The following is an 18,553-nucleotide window of genomic DNA, read 5'->3' as shown; positions in this document are numbered from 1 at the left end:
ATAAATATTTTTTCTTCAATAACGACAAAAATTATTTTAAGATGAATAGAAGATATCCTCAAGATTTTGTGCCCAGGATAATAGTGAAGGAAAATAGCTGGAGATCATAAATGTTCTTTAAATATATTACAAGACCGAAGTTACACAGTTTACGTATACATGAATAAAAACTGTTATGTTCAATTAATATTGATGTTGATAAATGTTATGAATCAACTACCTAGAAATAAAAAGAGGAAATACGGTTCAATTAGACAATGGCCAAAGATGTCAAATCTTGAATGTGACACTGGGTAAAAAAAATGCAAATAACACATGAGCTCAACTTTTGCTTACCAAAATTCCTCATGCAAACACGCAACTAACAGCGATGTAAAATGATGCCACAAGTCACAATTCATTACGTCAACTTGCGGTGGCTGTGCACATGTGGTAGGTGAATCCAATAAACTTAAAATTCTCATGACCTACCAGCAAGAACTTTAGCCAAAATGCATCTTAGCTGAATAGCTTCACCTTACTTTTTCCAGCTCTCTCCAGTGCACCTGCCAGTGTTGCTGCTGTTTTTAATAATAAACCCTAACGTGCAGCCAAATGGCAGCGTAAAACAGCAGCTTGCGTCCTGGAGGGAAGTCACAAGTTTAAAGACTTTGCAACCCGGCATTTTTCAAATTAACAAAGTGGGCTGGGAAGATATGAATATTCACGAGGCGTTATTCCCAACCCGCTCATCGTTTAAGTTCCCCCATGTGAGCACAAAGCCCAATCATCTGTCACGCCCCCCTTAATTCAATCATCAACCCTCATTCAATTATCCAATATAATATGCAAATCAACCCAACAATGGCCAACAAATGCTAATTACCTACATCAAAATAATTAAATTGGACGGCGGCAGCGCAGAAGGACTGAACCGCCATAAAAACGGAGGCCGTTTCTTTAATTAAGAGCAAAAATGTTTTAAATTAGTAGCCCATAAATTGTGAGGACTCTGACCCCTCCCTTCCCCGTCCCCCAAGGGGACATTAAGACGTCACGGACGAGGTTTCCGGTGATGCACGCATAACTAAAACCCGACCGAGTGTGGCGTACTCACACCAGCCACGCAGTCGGCGGCTTCCAGGTAAACGGAGCATGCAAAGAGTATCAGGGACTCGCACTTCTTCATGCCAGGCTGATCTGTGATCTGTGCTGCCAGGTGAGTTCAGTCCCCTTCCCCCTCCACCAGGGCCGAACAAAGAGCGGGCCAACTGCCAGGCGGCGGATAACAATGTCTGTTCCTGCTACACAGCGCAGAGCCAACAAAGGTGGCAAAGTCGCTGCATTATTCAACAGCCTCCTTTTGTTGCTATTGTGTTGGTTGTTTGTAAGGAGAAAAGTACACCTGCTCTTGATCTAATGATGGCCAAACATTATACACACCTCAGTGACGGAGAGGAAAGGACCTTTCACAGTGCTATAAATATGCCATCAGATACTGTATGAAGCACTATTTGCAAACTACTGTTTATTTACAAATGTATCATACTTAGCAATTTAATCCCATCGGTAAAATTTACATACACACACACACACTTGTTTCACTATCCTTGTGGGGACTCTCATAGGCGTAATGGTTTTTCTGCTGTACAGACCGTATATTATATTGCCCTACACCAACCCTACACCTAAACTTGGCCCTCACAGGAGACTGTTTGCATTTTTAGATTTTCAAAAAACTTCATTCTGTGTGATTTATAAGCTTGTTTACCCGTGGGGACCTCAATTTAGGTCCCCACCGTGACACAAGTCCCCATGAGTCTGTGTGTATTCAGGTTTAAGTCCCCACCGGTATATATATAAAAACAAAAACACACACACACACACACACACATACAGTGGGTACGGAAAGTATTCAGACCCCCTTAAAAAGCAAATGAGAATCATGAGGTCAAAGGAACTGCCTGAAGAGCTCAGAGACAGAATTGTGGCAAGGCACAGATCTGGCCAAGGTTACAAAAAAAATTTCTGCTGCACTTAAGGTTCCTAAGAGCACAGTGGCCTCCATAATCCTTAAATGGATGACGTTTGGGACGACCAGAACCCTTCTTAGAGCTGGCCGTCCGGCCAAACTGAGCTATCGGGGGAGAAGAGCCTTGGTGAGAGAGGTAAAGAAGAACCCAAAGATCACTGTGGCTGACCTCCAGAGATGCAGTCGGGAGATGGGAGAAAGTTGTAGAAAGTCAACCATCACTGCAGCCCTCCACCAGTCGGGGCTTTATGGCAGAGTGGCCCGATGGAAGCCTCTCCTCAGTGCAAGACACAAAAAAACACTTGAAGGACTCCAAGATGGTGAGAAATAAGATTCTCTGGTCTGATGAGACCAAGATAGAACTTTTTGGCCTTAATTCTAAGCGGTATGTGTGGAGAAAACCAGGCACTGCTCATCACCTGTCCAATACAGTCCCAACAGTGAAGCATGGTGGTGGCAGCATCATGCTGTGGGGGTGTTTTTCAGCTGCAGGGACAGGACGACTGGTTGCAATCGAAGGAAAGATGAATGCGGCCAAGTACAGGGATATCCTGGACGAAAACCTTCTCCAGAGTGCTCAGGACCTCAGACTGGGCCGAAGGTTTACCTTCCAACAAGACAATGATCCTAAGCACACAGCTAAAATAACGAAGGAGTGGCTTCACAACAACTCCGTGACTGTTCTTGAATGGCCCAGCCAGAGCCCTGACTTAAACCCAATTGAGCATCTCTGGAGAGACCTAAAAATGGCTGTCCACCAACGTTTACCATCCAACCTGACAGAACTGGAGCGGATCTGCAAGGAGGAATGGCAGAGGATCCCCAAATCCAGGTGTGAAAAACTTGTTGCATCTTTCCCAAAAAGACTCATGGCTGTATTAGATCAAAAGGGTGCTTCTACTAAATACTGAGCAAAGGGTCTGAATACTTAGGACCATGTGATATTTCAGTTTTTCTTTTTTAATAAATCTGCAAAAATGTCAACAATTCTGTGTTTTTCTGTCAATATGGGGTGCTGTGTGTACATTAATGAGGAAAAAAATGAACTTTTGATCAATTTAATGCATCCTTGCTAATATATAATCATGACACCATATGTATTAATGAAACAAATGTGTTGGCACGCTTGCACATTACATAACAGTAATAATGAAGGGAATCCCACCTGGTTGTCTGGGTGGTTGATGGTGAAGTAGCCGACGCAGATGATGAGCTCATGGAGCAGCTCCTCGGAGCTATGCTGAGAGCAGTACCACAGCAGAGAACTCACAATGTGTCTGAAGGCCAGAGACAGACCCTCCGCTCCTAAAACACACTGGACACAACAGACACCTACATCAGAATCTGATCAGTGGAAGAGTGCATGACAGGGATTTTGACACTATTAAATGAATAGATCACACACAGATTAAAACTGTTTACTCATTTAATGATGCTCATGTCGTTCCAAAAATGCATGTCTTCGTTCTTCTTCAGAACACAATAGAAGATCGGTTTTGGAGAATGTTTTTAGTCCATGCAATAAGTGTCAATGGGGTCCAAAACACTTTTATTTTATGGACAAAACCACACTGAGATATTTTCTTCATCTTTTGTGTTATGAGAAGAAAGGAAATCATACAGGTTTGGAACATCATGAGGGTGATCTTTTCTCAGCAGGAGACGTGGTGCAAGAGAAGGAGGTGGAACTTGTCGCTCGTGAAGGTCGAACTGGTTCTGGAATTAGTAGTCCCACCCCAATTCCCTCAAACTAAAGAGATGCTATCTGCTGGTCTAGAGACAGTATTTATTAAACATGTCAACATGACTGAACGCCTCAGGGTCAGCACTGAAACTACTGACATTTTCTGCTGGGTTGGAGAGTGTTATGGGATGGAGAGTCTAAACAACCACAAACAACAATACCTGAAATTCTCAGCATATGTAATGGGAGCAAGACGCTGGGTTTGCATCACCACAGACAGTCTGTTTGAAAAAAACTCTGATTAACATTTCTTACCAAAATGAATAATTGCAAGATTTTTAATTTTTAAGTTAATATTTGTTAATAACACTATTGAAAGGCAGGCAAATTATGTAAATATTAAATTGTGAACGAATGTAATTTTTAGTTTTAGGTTCAAAGTAGGCTATTATGTGTTTATTCTAGTGTTTAGATTGTAAGGATGGAGTACCGTGGATGGAGGCAGCAGAGCTCTTTGCTTGTCTCACAAAAAGAAAACAAATCGAAACAAAACCAACACTCACTTACTCTCACGCACACACCAAAACAAACCTTAAAAACACTAAACGGAACAAAAACAAATCAAAAAACAAAACAACAAAACAAAAAAACCAATGGAAGCCCATTTCCGCCACTGAATAAAACATCTCAGAATTGTGAGATATACATTCGTAACTGCGAGTTATAAAGCCATAATTGCAAGATATAAATTCGCAATTGTGAGAAAAAAAGTCAGAATTGCGACTCTCTCAGAATTGCAGGTTTATATCTTGCAGTTGTGACTTTTATATCACGCAATTCTGAGAAAAAAAAAAAGAACTGTGAATTTAAATATGTATATTGTGAATATATATATATATATATATATATATATATATATATATATATATATATATATATATATAAATAAAAAAAAAAAAAGAGTCAGAATTGAGAATTTGTATCAAGCAATTCTGAGAAAAAAAAAAAAAAAGTCAGAATTGCAAAATGTAAACTTGCAATTGTGAGAAAAATCTCAGAGCTGAGATAAACAGTCACAATGACCTTTTTTAAAATTTCTTATTTAGTGGCGGAAATGAGCTTCCATACAAATCAAACCAAGCTAAACCAAAAAATACAAAATTTTGAAATTTCAGAAACCAAAATTTAAAAAATGAACTGTGTTAAACATAATTAATCGTATGCATTAACACTTAATTGAAATTAAAAAAAGCAATAATTGTGTTTTTAATTTTGTTGCACCACCAATTTATATGTACTACCTGAGGACAAAGAAACACCTACGTGCCACAAGCTGCCCTATATAATATGAAAAGATGGATTGCGCTCTATCAAACAAACACAACAATTAAAACCTAAGGCTGTGTTTTGTTACTGCTACTAAGCAACCAGATCTATTTTATAGGGCTATACTTACACATCCAGTCTGGTAACAAGCTAAACCGGCATGAAAGACACCACCTCAATGAGTCTCTAGCTCAGACTCTTATCCACATCATCTCATGAAATAATGTTAATGCATTATACAGAATGCTGCTAGTACTTCCTATCTTGTGTTGAACTTGTTTTTATTTCTATGTGGATATAACCAAAGTTTAAGGGATAGTTCACCCAAAAATGAAAATTCTGTCATTAATTACTCACCCTCATGTTGTTTCAAACCTGCAAGACCTTCGTTCATCTTCAGAACACAAATTAAGATATTTTTGATGAAACCCGAGAGCTTTCTGACCATCCATAGACAGCAATGCAACTGACATATTCAAGGCCCAGAAATGTAGTAAGGACATCGATAAAATAGTCCATGTGACATCAGTGGTTTAACCGTAAATTACAAAGCTACGAGAATATTGTGCGCAAAGATAACAAATATAACGACTTAATTTCTTCTTTTCCGTGTCAGTCTTCAGCGTGCGTTCACGACAGTACCGCGATGCATGTGTGTGCATTCCTCTGCTTGTAAACAAGGTGCAGCGCATACGTCGTGGTACTCGGCGAGTAATTAATGACAAAATGTTCATTTTTGTGTGAACTATCCCTTAAAAGCTGAAATCCAAGTAAAAAGAGGAGTAGGAGAATACAGGGTATATAGAATACACCTTCTGAACAATGTATCCTGATTTTACAGTTTCTCATTATTAGTACATTGTTTTAAGATAGATATAAATATATATATTGTATATAAACATTCCCATGACTATGGGATTAAACGGCATTACACTTGAATAGGCAACTTTACATTAAACTCAAACTAATCTATCAACACACTAATTTATACATTAATTGATATTTTCATAGAGTTTGAATCATTACTGCTGTCACTCCACTGGAAAACTAGTAGTTACTTTTAGTTACTCCCCAATACTGTCTTTATTTATAAATTACAAAATTAAATTTGCCCATCATGCTGATTCCCAGCTGTTTCGAATAGTTGGCACGAGAAACTGAAGAAAGCGTGAGAGACACAGAATATCTACAGCAACACACTGAAGTAATTCATAGGTTTTCCACCCTCCTCGTTCACGCCTAGGTGTTTACATGATGATTTAGCCTAGCGATACCGTTCTTGTCTCTTTATCATGTCGGCTGAAGTACAACCGGAGCCTGTGCACGTTACGCCACTCTCCGTCCGCATTACTCACCCGGAGCTTTCAACATGACTGGTCGGGGGTCAGAGGTCAGGTGTGTTTACATCCACCGGGTTAACTTTGTTCTGTGAAGAAACACTGATATCCTACCAGTGGCTCTGAGGGCATTTGGAGGAAACCCTGGACCATTAGCTTGAGGCTTATGTGTTTATGGCCCACGTTTGTGTGTGCAGACGTACCTACACAACCATTAATGAGAGCCCAGGAGCTTTTTATTGCTTTCAGAACGTCTGTCTGAAGGATAGGGCTGACAGATCTGCCGCTAGCTGAAGGCCAAACCAGTGGTCTGAATGCTGCGTTTAGAAAAAAACAAGCTGTGCTGCATTACTTTAAACAGACAGGGTGGCTTCAGAGAGCTGAACTACTCTAACAGGATGGACAGCATACTACAAAAGAGATGGTCACATACAAGCATCCTTCCGCAGAGCTTTGAATCAAAGAGGCAGGATCTCACAGATTGTAAACAGGACCAGAGCAAAAAGGTTATTCATCACATGAGGCGTAGCTCAACAGAGGGTCGCGGTACTTTTCAGAAGGTAAACATGGTCTTCTGTACTCTATTAAACACTTGAGCCAGATTCTTTTTTCTCAGTGTGCTCAAGTCGGGCTCTAAAAACCGAGATGTTTGGTATGCTAACTAATTAAATGAATATTTACCCTGAAGATTTGTCATTGATATTAATTTAATTTTTCAACCATTTGACACATCTATACCATACAGAAGCCACACCAGAAATGAATACCTGGAAGGCTGAGAGGTCCAGCAGGGCGAAGATGTTGAGGAAGCGCAGTCCCTGGAGGGCCACCTGGATGACGGCGGGGCTGTAAGGCCCCTGGGGGCCCACAGGGCCGGCTGAGAGAGAGTCAGGGAGGGCACTGTGAAGCAGGATGCAGTATAGCATGTGGAGGACGCCCACCAGGTCGGTGCTCTGCAGGAGGGCCGTCAAACCGGTGGGGTCCTGACGTTTGTTGTCAAAGACGCTCAGGGAACTGAGAATGAGAATTGGAGGGTGAAAGAATTGCAATATGGTTATTATGCAATGTCCACTTTTTGTAAAATAATAACAACAACAATTATTAAATCTATAAATTTTATATTGCCATCAATAATAATATTATAAAATATGACCATCATTATAAAATAATTGGAGGAATTGGAGGGTGAAATAATTGCAATATGGTTATTATGCAATGTCCACTTTTTGTAAAATAACAATAATAATTATTATTAGTAGTAGAAGTATTAATTCTATTAAAATTTGATATGGCTGCCAATAACAACAATAATATTAATAATGATAATAATAATTATAATTATTATAAAATATGAATATCATTATTATTATTATAAAATCTATTTAACTCATATTATCATGCTGCCAATATTATTAATAATAATATATTAATAATAAACAAATATTATTAATACTATTACAACAATAATACTAATAAATTATTTTTAATGTAATTTTTTGGCAAAATAAAGTTTACAGATTTTATAATTCTGTAATAGATCGTGCATATCCTTATAAACATGCAAATAAAAATCCATATGAAATCCATATTTAAAATATTGCATACACTTCACAGCATTCTCCTTTCTTTTCTTTTTTTAATAGAAGGCAGTATGACAATATGAACATAAGCCTAAATCAACAGACAGCAACAGACATTCAGAAGAAGCACATAACGCTGTGTAGGAAAAATACTCTTACTCAAATATCCACAAACAAGATCAATCACTCATGGTGTCATACAAAAGGCCACTTTGTTCAACAGCTAATACCCTTTAACCAGTGACTGACACGCAAGAAATGAAGAACAAATCAGGGTCAGAAATACCATTATTCTATTAGCAAGTCCAAAGGTACTTATCATTGTATCACATGTATCAGGCCAGTACAAATAAGGTCCTCATGTTTATGCACCTATCACTCTGAATCACTGGCCTTTCAAACAAAGTCAGCAGCGCACAGGGCAATTGTATGATGCACAGTGTGGCCTAAAAGCATCATAACCTGAGGTGTTGCTGGTTATTTGCTTAAGCCACAAAAACTGAAGACCCAGGATGTAGGGGAGTGTGGGATGTCTGGTCCCCGCGGCTTCTAGATTTACTTGCTAAACCAGAGCCTGCCCATTTTGATATAAATAACGAAGGCAAACCCCATCTGTGAAGCATGCCTATTGGGCAAATATGTTTAACTGGTAACATTTGGCCCTGTTTGGCTCAGGAATGAACACAACAACACAGTGAGGGTGGCTGTGGTCTAATATATGAGGAGAGATAGGAAAGACTTTACACTTCTGAGCCTGGGATCAAAGACTGGAGATCGGAGAGAAAGACAAAAGAACAGAGGAGTAAAATAGAGATACAGGAGAAGAAAGAAGGGGCTATATAGAAACACGCACATATACATATATTATGTAGAGTGACGCATAAAATCTGATGGACAGAACTAATATAGAATAGATGTATAGAATGTATACTTGGACTAAATGTGATGATAGATACATTAAATGCATGAATGTAGTGTTAATAGAGAGAAGATAATAGATGTATGAAATGAACATATAGAATGCACAGACAGAATGAGATTGACAAATGAAGAAAAATATTTGAATGTACTGAGAGATGGATAGATAATTAAAACAAATGTATACAATGTACAGAGAAATGTATACAATGGGCAGATTTTTTAAATGAATATAGAATGAATAGCAAGAATGTGATGGCAGTTGTAAAATAAGAATGCACAGAATGTGGTGTTATAATAGAACAGATATATAAAATGAATGTAGAGAACATATTGAGAAAAAAAAATTAATTTGGTGGACATATTTATAGAATTAATGTGTAGAAGTGTAGTCATGGTGCACAAACAAATAACGAATGCATAGAGATGACAGAATGTAGTGGGGAGATATACCTGTAGAATAAATGTGTAGACTGCATAAACAATGTTTTGGACAAATGTATAGAATAAATGTGTAGAATGTACAGAGAAAAACAGTATATAGAGGTCAATGTTTAGAATGAATATATAGAATTTAATAGAATATTGAAGGCAGATGTAAAGAACTAACATAGAACTTATGGAGATGGACAGAAAGTGGTGTATAGAATAAATATATTGAATTTATAGAGATGGATGGAATGCGATATATATAGAGAATGAATGTACAGTGATGATAGAATGTGTTAGAAAGAATTAATATATAGAATGTATTGAAATGGACAGAATGTGGTGGCCAGATGTATAGAATATATAGAGAGATGGACAAGATGCTGAAGAGATAAAAAAATATATACAGAGACAAATGTGACAAACTTAAATATAGAACATAGAATACTTAAAGAGGTGGACAGAATATAATTGACAGATATACAGAATGAATATCTAGAGCGTAGGAAGAGATGCATATAGAGGTGAGGTAAGGACATCATCAATAAATGTGACAAATCACCAACTGATCAGGTGAATCTTGGGGAAGTTGAGCCTTTAAAGCTATGAAGCTGACCGCCCAAACATCTCATTCACCAATGACAATCCTGGAGCGCTCCACACAGCAACAGAAGAGCCAAAGTGGAGGGAAGCCTTGGAACTTGGACAGCCATCTGTCAGCCAATAGCACTGGCTTCACAACTATGCAAACTCACCTCACTCTCTGGCTATCTAGTGTTGCAGCACATTTAATTAAGACCCATTTTACCAGATTTACAGCAGCATGTTTGTGCGTCTCAGCCAGGACAACACCCTGTAGATTAGCAGGATTGGTAACTTCATACCCATGAGGGTCTGAGCAGAAGCGCTCCTTAAAGCTGATCTGAGACAAGATTTTCCGTTACCGTCTCAGTGGCAAGAGTCTGGATTTTGGTATCAAGGGCTGATCCCTAAACAGCGCAAAAGGGGCAGGTTCTACAAGGTCTCACATTGCAGTTGAGGATACGTCTGTGAACACTACACCAAGTGCACTGGAGGGGAAACAGACCTTTTGGAAAGCCAAGGGGGAAAGGAGTGTCAAGCTCGGTGAGGGGGAAACCTCACCCTCGACAATGAGATCACAGCAAGTGCAACTCTGGAATATGCTTCTGGGAGGAAGCCACCTTGTGGGACTGATCTCGGCTCTGCGCCTCTCATCTACGTTTAACCTTAACCGGCAAAAGAAAATCCCCAGAACTGGTCTCAGTTCAGAGGAGAAGGGCAGCATCCTCCGACAGTCGTGATCAGTGTCTACATGAGGGAACAAAGACTTGGTTCTCACAGAGTGACTGTGCATGACGTACTTCACATCTCCTGACCCTGAAACAGGAGACAGCGGAGTGGGATGAAAGTGAAAGGCCTGACAGAGGCAATTCGATCCTAACCGCTGACCCCAAATCAGCATCGACTGATTAATCCATGCTTACAGCTAAACCTATGGTAATGCTGTTAGTGTCTATCCGATTTAGAGAGGACGAGATAAAATATATCTGAAACTTTGATTTGCCATGAAATGATTTCCTTGAAGGAAAAGGGCAACTTAATGACTCGAGAACAACAACAAAAAAAAAGGTTTCTAAGTCGGTCAAGGTGTCTAAAACTCTGTTGGATCCATGACACCATGGCATAGAGTCAGAAAGGGAATGGGGTCAGGATCCGAATACGTCCTGAACCATTTCCCGACCCCTTTCCTGGTCTCTCTCCTAATGCTTTCTTGTCGCTTTACACCAGGAATGCTCAGACTTGCTTCTGTTGATTTGAATCCAACCCTGACCAAACTCACCTGCGCCAATAATCACGGTTTAGGAGTCCTAAAAGACTGCAGACAGGTGTATTAGAGCAGAAACTTTGCAGGAAGGTAGATCTCCAGAAGCAGGATTGCACACCTCTGCTTTATAGCAAGAAAAAGTCCCATTAGTTAACTTAAAGGTGCCATAGAATGCATTGATACAGTATTTTAAATTGTTCTCTGATATCTACACAGAAGGTATGTGGCTTAGGTAAGGGCAAAAAATCTCCGGAAACGATTTTACATGTCCATTTACAACCCTAGGATTTCTCCCTAGAATGAAACGGTCTGTTATTGGCTTATTTGGCAGGGTCATAAATAATAATGAGCTCTGCTCTGATTGGCTGTTTCACAGCGCTGCGCAATGTTGAGCTCTGCTCTGATTGGCTGTTTCACAGTACGGCTCATCAGCAAGAAGGAAGCACAGGGAGGAAAATATATATTTAAATACTTTCTCTCGCAGTTATATCGTCGGGTAATTATACTGTATATAAAACGCGGGCATCAGGGAGCCGTTATTAATATGCGAGGCATTGAAACTGCTTTTGAACGATCCATCGATCGTGTTATAGTTCACTTTCAAGAGACGCGATCACACAAACTATGTTTACATTATGGAGCAACAGTACTTACCACACATTTCACAAGATCATATGCTTGTCAGTGGTGCTCAGGATCTGTAAGTCATTCGCCATCATCCTCATCTCTCCTTACTGAGAGTGAAATCGTATGTACTGTAACAGGCTACCGCTAGAAAGGAGCTAACCATGTCCCTTTAGTGGCTCGCGTTATTTGCTTTCTGTGCCTTTCTGAATACAGACACCAACCCATCCCTGCACTTCACACCCCCTGCACGGCCTGGAACATAACATTTATTGTGTTATTTTCGCTGTTGTCCGCGCTTGTTTATTTACAATACCTGCAGAGCTTCTGATGCTTCGGCCGGCTTAGAACAAGTGCGGGTTTATGCAAATGTTGGGGGTGTAGTGATCGCGACTGTTGCGTCACAGTCGGTGTTATGTTCTGATTCGCCTGTTTTTCAGTGGTCTTTTTTAATCACGAGATTTACATATGAAGGAGGAAACTATGGTGTTTGAGGCTCACTGTATGTCATTTCCATGTACAGAACTGTTATTATTTAAATATGCCAGGGTAAAGACAGTTTTTCATTCTATGGCACCTTTAAAAAAAAAAAAAAAAGTCCCCAGATCCAAAGCAGAACATGCACCACTATTTCAATCTATTCTGACTGCAACACAAGCCACAACTCGTAAGCTAACACGTTGTCGTTAGCCAAGCACAATCGCTCCTTGACAAGCTTTCATTGGTGTTGATGACTATCGATATTTAATCCCACCAAATACACTGGTAGTCAGTGACAGAAACACAAAGCACACGCTGTAAGAACAAATCCCAGGGTCTGGCAACTGTAAGTGAGCAGAGCAACTCGGAAATGTCTAACACGAACCACAAAGGGACAACTTCCTGGCCTTCAGCATAGTGAAGAATGACAGAATGGAGCGTTGACTTGATTATGAAAGATGTTGATTATGCTGCTGAGCAGGACTATTAAAGAGAAGAACTGGCACTGGGGTTTCTCACAGATATTCAGTGTCAGAAGCCAAAGGATGTTGGGAGAGACACTGGAGTTGTCATAACCAGCTGGGTGGCGTTATACCATGCAACAGCTGGAACAGAACATATCTGGCCAATAAAGGAGGAGCTATGACCTTTGAAGAAACTCCAAAATCCAAGTGGAATGGACTGAAATATGAATTTGTGCAAATGCAAGGACTCATTCAGACTATTGTGGAGATCAAGAGAGTTTCATTCAAATTGTTCTGAAACACATCAGTAGCATGGTTGAAAATATTTCAGTATCACTTTCTTCCTACCTTTTATCACACCTTACAATCAGGTCTAGACGAAATATGCATTTTTTTCAACATCACATTTCACGTTAGATCGTGTTTTCACAATGTACACAAACGGCCACTCCTAAAATGTTTACAGTGCAATTTAACGAATGTCGAAAGCAACAGTGCAGCATCACAGTGATTTGTCTTTTCTGCAAGTCAGGGTCAGAGGTCAAAGGCGGGATATCACAAGCTGCGACTGTGTGGTTAGCCTCTGTCAGCAGTTGTGCATACACAAACGCACTCCGACGCACACGTGGGTGGGCCGCAGGCAGGAGTTTACAGTGCGGGGAGACAGAGCTGCGGGGCCGCTAGATGACTATCAGCACAGGCTCTGCAGGGCTAGTGTCAGACACTGGGAAATGAGCTGCTGATTGATGGGGCTGCTGTCTCTGTTCTGCACCTCTTCAGACATCTGAACAACAAAACTACAGTGGACTTCACCTATTCATTCAGATAGGAATGAGGTTATCTACAAGTCCGGAGATGTTTGGGAAGGGTGCAACCACGATAGATAGATACTGTGGATGCATCATGGTACAGTGATTGTAGTATGATTGAACTTTGAGAATGCTATAATGCCAAATATCAACCATGGTAACTAGTAATTCAAAAGCAATTCAAAGAATACCAAAATATTTGAAAGATGTCCTGGTATATGCCATGCTACTTTTTTGTAAGCGGACTGGAGGGGCATTTCAAAAAGTGGATGACAATGGAGACAAATGAAGTAACATTAGAAATCACTCACCGACCAGACACAGCAAAACACAACTTGCACATTCCATGGAGGAAAGCTGTGGCTTGCTCGAGAAAGGCAGCCATCTTGGGACTCTCGTCAATCGGTCCTTGTATGGACAGGAAACAGCCGTACAGCTTGTCGATCAAGCCCATGTTCACCACATAGCTGAGGGAAACAAGCCAAAATGCATCGACTTAACAAAAAACATTTGAATGACAATCACATTAATCATTTCCTTGAGTGGATTTTGGGTATATTTATAGTCAACATTTGTTTTCTGTTATTGGCCATTTTGGATGAATTTTCCATCAACCACACTACGTGGGATTGCCTTTTCTGGGGAAAATATGAAGGTGCCTTAAGGGGTTAGTTCACCCAAAAATTCTGTCATTAATTACTCACCCTCATGTCGTTCCAAACCTGTTTTTTTCCCCAGACTCGCTCGTTTACGTCAGTACCGCGATGCATGTGTGTGCATTGCTCTGCTTGCAAACAAGGCACAGCGTGTCCAGGTTCTACGTCAGGACTTGCGTCACACATGCGTCGTGGTATTGTTGTGAACTTGCATCGAAGACAGGGAAGAAAAGAAATCGTTGAATAAAGTCATTATTTTTGTTGTCTTTGCACACAAAAAGTATTCTCATAGCTTTATAAAATTAAGGTTGAACCACTGATGTCACATGGACTATTTTAACGATGTCTTTACTAAGTTTCTGGGCCGTGAACGTGTCAGTTGCGTTACTGTCTATGCAGGGTAAGAAAGCTCTGGGATTTCATAAAAAATCTCAATTTGTGTTCTGAAGATGAACGAAGGTCTTACGGGTTTGGAACAACACGAGGGTAAGTAACAACAGAACGCTCATTTATGGGTGAACTATCCCTTTAATATTGGCCAAAATGAGAGCAGCATATGGTTTTGGACTTTCTGTAACAGGCTTCAAAGTGGCAGCACACTTATGATACCTTAAAATGCTGTCTAAGTAGACAGCTCACGGTCATGAAGGCCACTGCAATCCAGAATACTCCTGGCCTGAAATCTGAGCTCTCATCTGAGACCACAACTCCTGCCTATTATGTCTATATCTCTAATTTGTCTGGTCAAATGAAAGGTCTCATGACCGTGTTGGTCCGCACCCTCCTGGCTACAAATCAGGCCTGACAGTATTAGTGGATGACTGTGTCTCCGTATGCCAGCTCAGATCTAGAACAGGAGAAAAGCCCTCCTTCTTCCCTCATGGCTCAGGTATTCTGTCCCTCCACCCTCTCGCACTGCCGAAAGTCTCCTGGCAGTCAATCACTGGACCTCCCAGCAAAGTCTGGGCCAGCGTTTTGTGGTTCCAACGCAGCAAAAAGCTGAGTCAGTTGCAGATCCGCATCTCACATGCTCTACTTTAGCTTCTGTTTCCCAGTCTGTATCTTTCTCCCCTTCATTCTCTCTTTTTCTACTTCTCTCATACCTCCTTTGTTACGGCTGTCAGTCAAATGAGGCCGCACTCAAAGGTAATTACAATTCTCCCTCCCCCTTCTTCTCAAACAGGTCGGCCATCACCTGAACTTAAGTCCCTTGTTATGGCTTTATCCTCCTCTTGGGTTTGGCTCGAGCAGAAAGCGGCTTTCCACACACCATTGTGCAGTCTTTCAGACGCTTCATCCAGGCAACATAAGCCAAAGTGATCAGTCACGATTAGGTTCCGCCAAAGATCTAGCGGACCTGGATGTGACTTATTCAGAGTTTTTCCACCTACATCAAATTAAATTCTACAAATTCTGACTACTATCATTTGGTTTTCACTTTATTTTTCACATTGGACAGATACTGAGAGAAAAGTGACCATTTCTTGGATCCGTGGGCAGCTGTTAATGCCTGCATTGAGCCTTGCTGGTCATATGGGAAATGCAGGTTCGAATCTGGTTTTTGTACCACTTCTATTGCCCTCATAAGTCTGTTTCCTTTTTACTTTTGCAGCCAATGAAAAACTAAAAAGGACATAATTTCTTCTCTGTAGTTTTATTTTTGGTGATCCAGCCACTACTTGGTCTGTTCCGGCCATGTCTGTAAGGTCACTCCACGGTCACTGCACAGGGCTTCAGACTGCTCGTGTCAAACAAATCATGGGAGGGAACACTGAGGGATTGTGGGAAGCTTGGGATTCTTAGCAGGCTGGGCTGTCTGCCTTTCCTCAGAGAGCAGGGGAAAGCCCAGCACTGGCGCTCTCCTCCACACTGCCCTACTCTAATGCAGAGTTCAACTTCAAGTCGTGCACTTCCAGAAGGGAATTTTGGCTGATGTGAAGATGAAAAAACTTTGGTTTAGAGCACGGATATAAGAAGGAGTTTATGGCTAAGTTAGGAAAGAGGTGCGTCCAAGAGAATACTCCACCCAACAAATGTGCAAAAAGCCAGGTCTTTATTAAGTGCACAAGATTATTATGTCATTAAATTGGAGTAGACTTTTGAACAAATTTCCCAAATTGTCTGTCCAAGCTAACCTCTGGATCCATTCCAAGAGGTCATTCCATGCACAAGGGATCTCATTCCAAGATTTGAGAAACTCTTGTGTATTTTACATTGGAAAAAAATATTGTTGCTAACAAGAGCCATGTCATGTTTTCCTGCCTCCATTTGCCTGATGAGTAGAAGGTGAGATGTGTGGAAAAGGGAAATGAAAAAGGCAAACTTTAAGACTGCAAAGTAATTCAGGTTACTCTGTGTATACTTGTTTGGCTGATTTTAAACCAGCACCGTTGTCCAAAAATGAATGTGATTATGTAACTTATGTGTTACTCAACCACTGGTCATAAGATTAGCATTCAAGAAGCTGAATCAGGAAGAGTCATGGAAAGAAAACACATAAAGCAATAACCTGATGAGATCTTGAGTACGTGTGTTGAAGTTCTCACTGGCAACAGGTCTGCTCTTGGCATCCGGAGTGCATATACGTGGAGCATCTCCATCCAAATTAGGTGGGTGCAACTGCCCCAGCACTGTCGCGACTGTCTGGAGAAGTCCTGTAGTCAAACCCTCAAAGACCTGCTTATTGACACTGCGGCCGAAGATGGAATTGTCCTCATCTGGCACGAAGAGCTACGGAAACAGGTATAGATGTGTTAGCCGGCATTGATGGAAACAGAAAAAGCCATTGTGAGAAGTAGTCACTACCCTGAATTGTAGTCACTACCCTGATACTACCAAGAAAAAAGACAATGGTGTCTAGACACGTTGGAAATTTCAGGTTTCATCAAGAGCTACAGATGAAGCATCTTCGTCAACGGCTCTCAACATGTCTACGAGTGTGTCAAACATGGGAATGTCTAAAACTACAGTCATGTTCAAACAACTGTAGGCATTTTCTTTAAACTCTGTTTGGAGCTTTCATACTATGTTGTTACCATAACTTACACCATTAAGCTACAAAAAACACAATCATATCAATTGCATCCCTACAAGATGTACAGTATTCAAAGCAAACATTGAAACTGATTTGGAAAGGTCTAAAAATACCTTTTTACATTTGCAAACACTTGCTCAACTGACTGATGGTTGCCTCTTACACCAATCTTGGCAGTGACGGACATCTGAGATCACTCAACAACGACCCATGCTGGTCTCAATATCCGGCCCAGCACTGTTGCACAATAGACAGGGTCATTTAAACCTCAGCTTGCATTTTAAAACATGTCCAATTAAAGCAAAGGGTGCAAATAAAAAGGATCCTGTCCTCTTTTGTTTCCACGCGCAAGCCATTAATCTTTGGTTGGAATCCTGATCCTCTAGCGCATAAATAACTACAAGGGTGCTGCTCTATTATTCATCAGCTCTGGGTTATAAATTGGTAGTTACAACTCGAAGCGACATTGTCACTGGTGGCGTGCCAATGGCGGGCATATGAGAGGTATTCCCTTGTTGGCGGGCACCACTGGCAGGCTTGAGAAAGATGGGTCATGTAACAAGAATGGGAGCAAGGATAGAAAACATAAATGGATTTTTTCACTCAATGTTTATGCATTAAAGAGTGAAGCTTGCAAGGGCAATAATATAAACTGTCTTCTTCCATGATAATTTTCTTTCACGCCAACTACTGTCACAAACAGAATTATAATGGCGAGTTAGTTAATGCTAATTAAACTGTCAGCATTTTTATAGCTACCTAACTGAACCATGAATAAAGTTTGTTGCCGCCATAGTAAAGCAAGGACACATATTAGCCAGTACAACTGGACCATTCACATTTTCCAAATACCTACCTAAGAGTATGTTTCTGGCCAAAAAAGTTATTTAGGGTATATATTTTGGTCATTTATAATTAATAAAATAATTTGATTAATTAAAAAATAAAAATGCTTATATTTAAAAGATGTATTATTATATATATATATATATATATATATATATATATATATATATATATATATATATATATATATATATATATATATATATATATATATATATATATATATATATATATAATAGCAGTATATAATAGCAGTAATATTGTTTTAAGTAATGCTTGCTTTTTTTTATAAATATATATTTTAAATAAATTCATGAATTAGTGAGGGAATGAATAATTAATAAAAAAGTAATTCTGTAGCATATTTATTAATTTCACAAAACATGACCATTTTGTTGTCTGCTATTATACAATTGTATGCATCATATTTATTTTAAGTGAAATGTATTAAGGTGGTTTTAGACTACTCAGACGTCATTGGTTAAAGACAAGAAATACAAACAGACTTT

The 18,553-nt window shown here is 40.0% G+C and overlaps 1 protein-coding gene across 4 annotated transcripts in view; it reads right to left on the bottom strand.

Annotated features, from left to right (window-relative positions):
- The window catches only part of scaper (S-phase cyclin A-associated protein in the ER), a gene marked incomplete at its 5' end in the record, with an annotated part of 111,865 nt that overhangs the window by 12,044 nt on the left and 81,268 nt on the right, over positions 1-18,553 (bottom strand). For all 4 annotated transcript variants that reach the window (XM_079411396.1, XM_079411398.1, XM_079411397.1 and 1 more), the window contains 4 exons: positions 3,177-3,326; positions 7,126-7,372; positions 13,820-13,975; positions 16,674-16,894. In XM_079411396.1, coding sequence (XP_079267522.1) covers positions 3,177-3,326; positions 7,126-7,372; positions 13,820-13,975; positions 16,674-16,894 — 774 coding nt within the window. The remainder of the gene's footprint in view (positions 1-3,176; positions 3,327-7,125; positions 7,373-13,819; positions 13,976-16,673; positions 16,895-18,553) is intronic.

This window comes from Barbus barbus, assembly GCF_936440315.1.
Source record: "Barbus barbus genome assembly, chromosome: 48".
Taxonomy (NCBI): Eukaryota; Metazoa; Chordata; class Actinopteri; order Cypriniformes; family Cyprinidae; genus Barbus; species Barbus barbus.
Note: the sequence above shows the minus strand (reverse complement) of the source record. Positions and strands in the feature narration are given on the sequence as shown.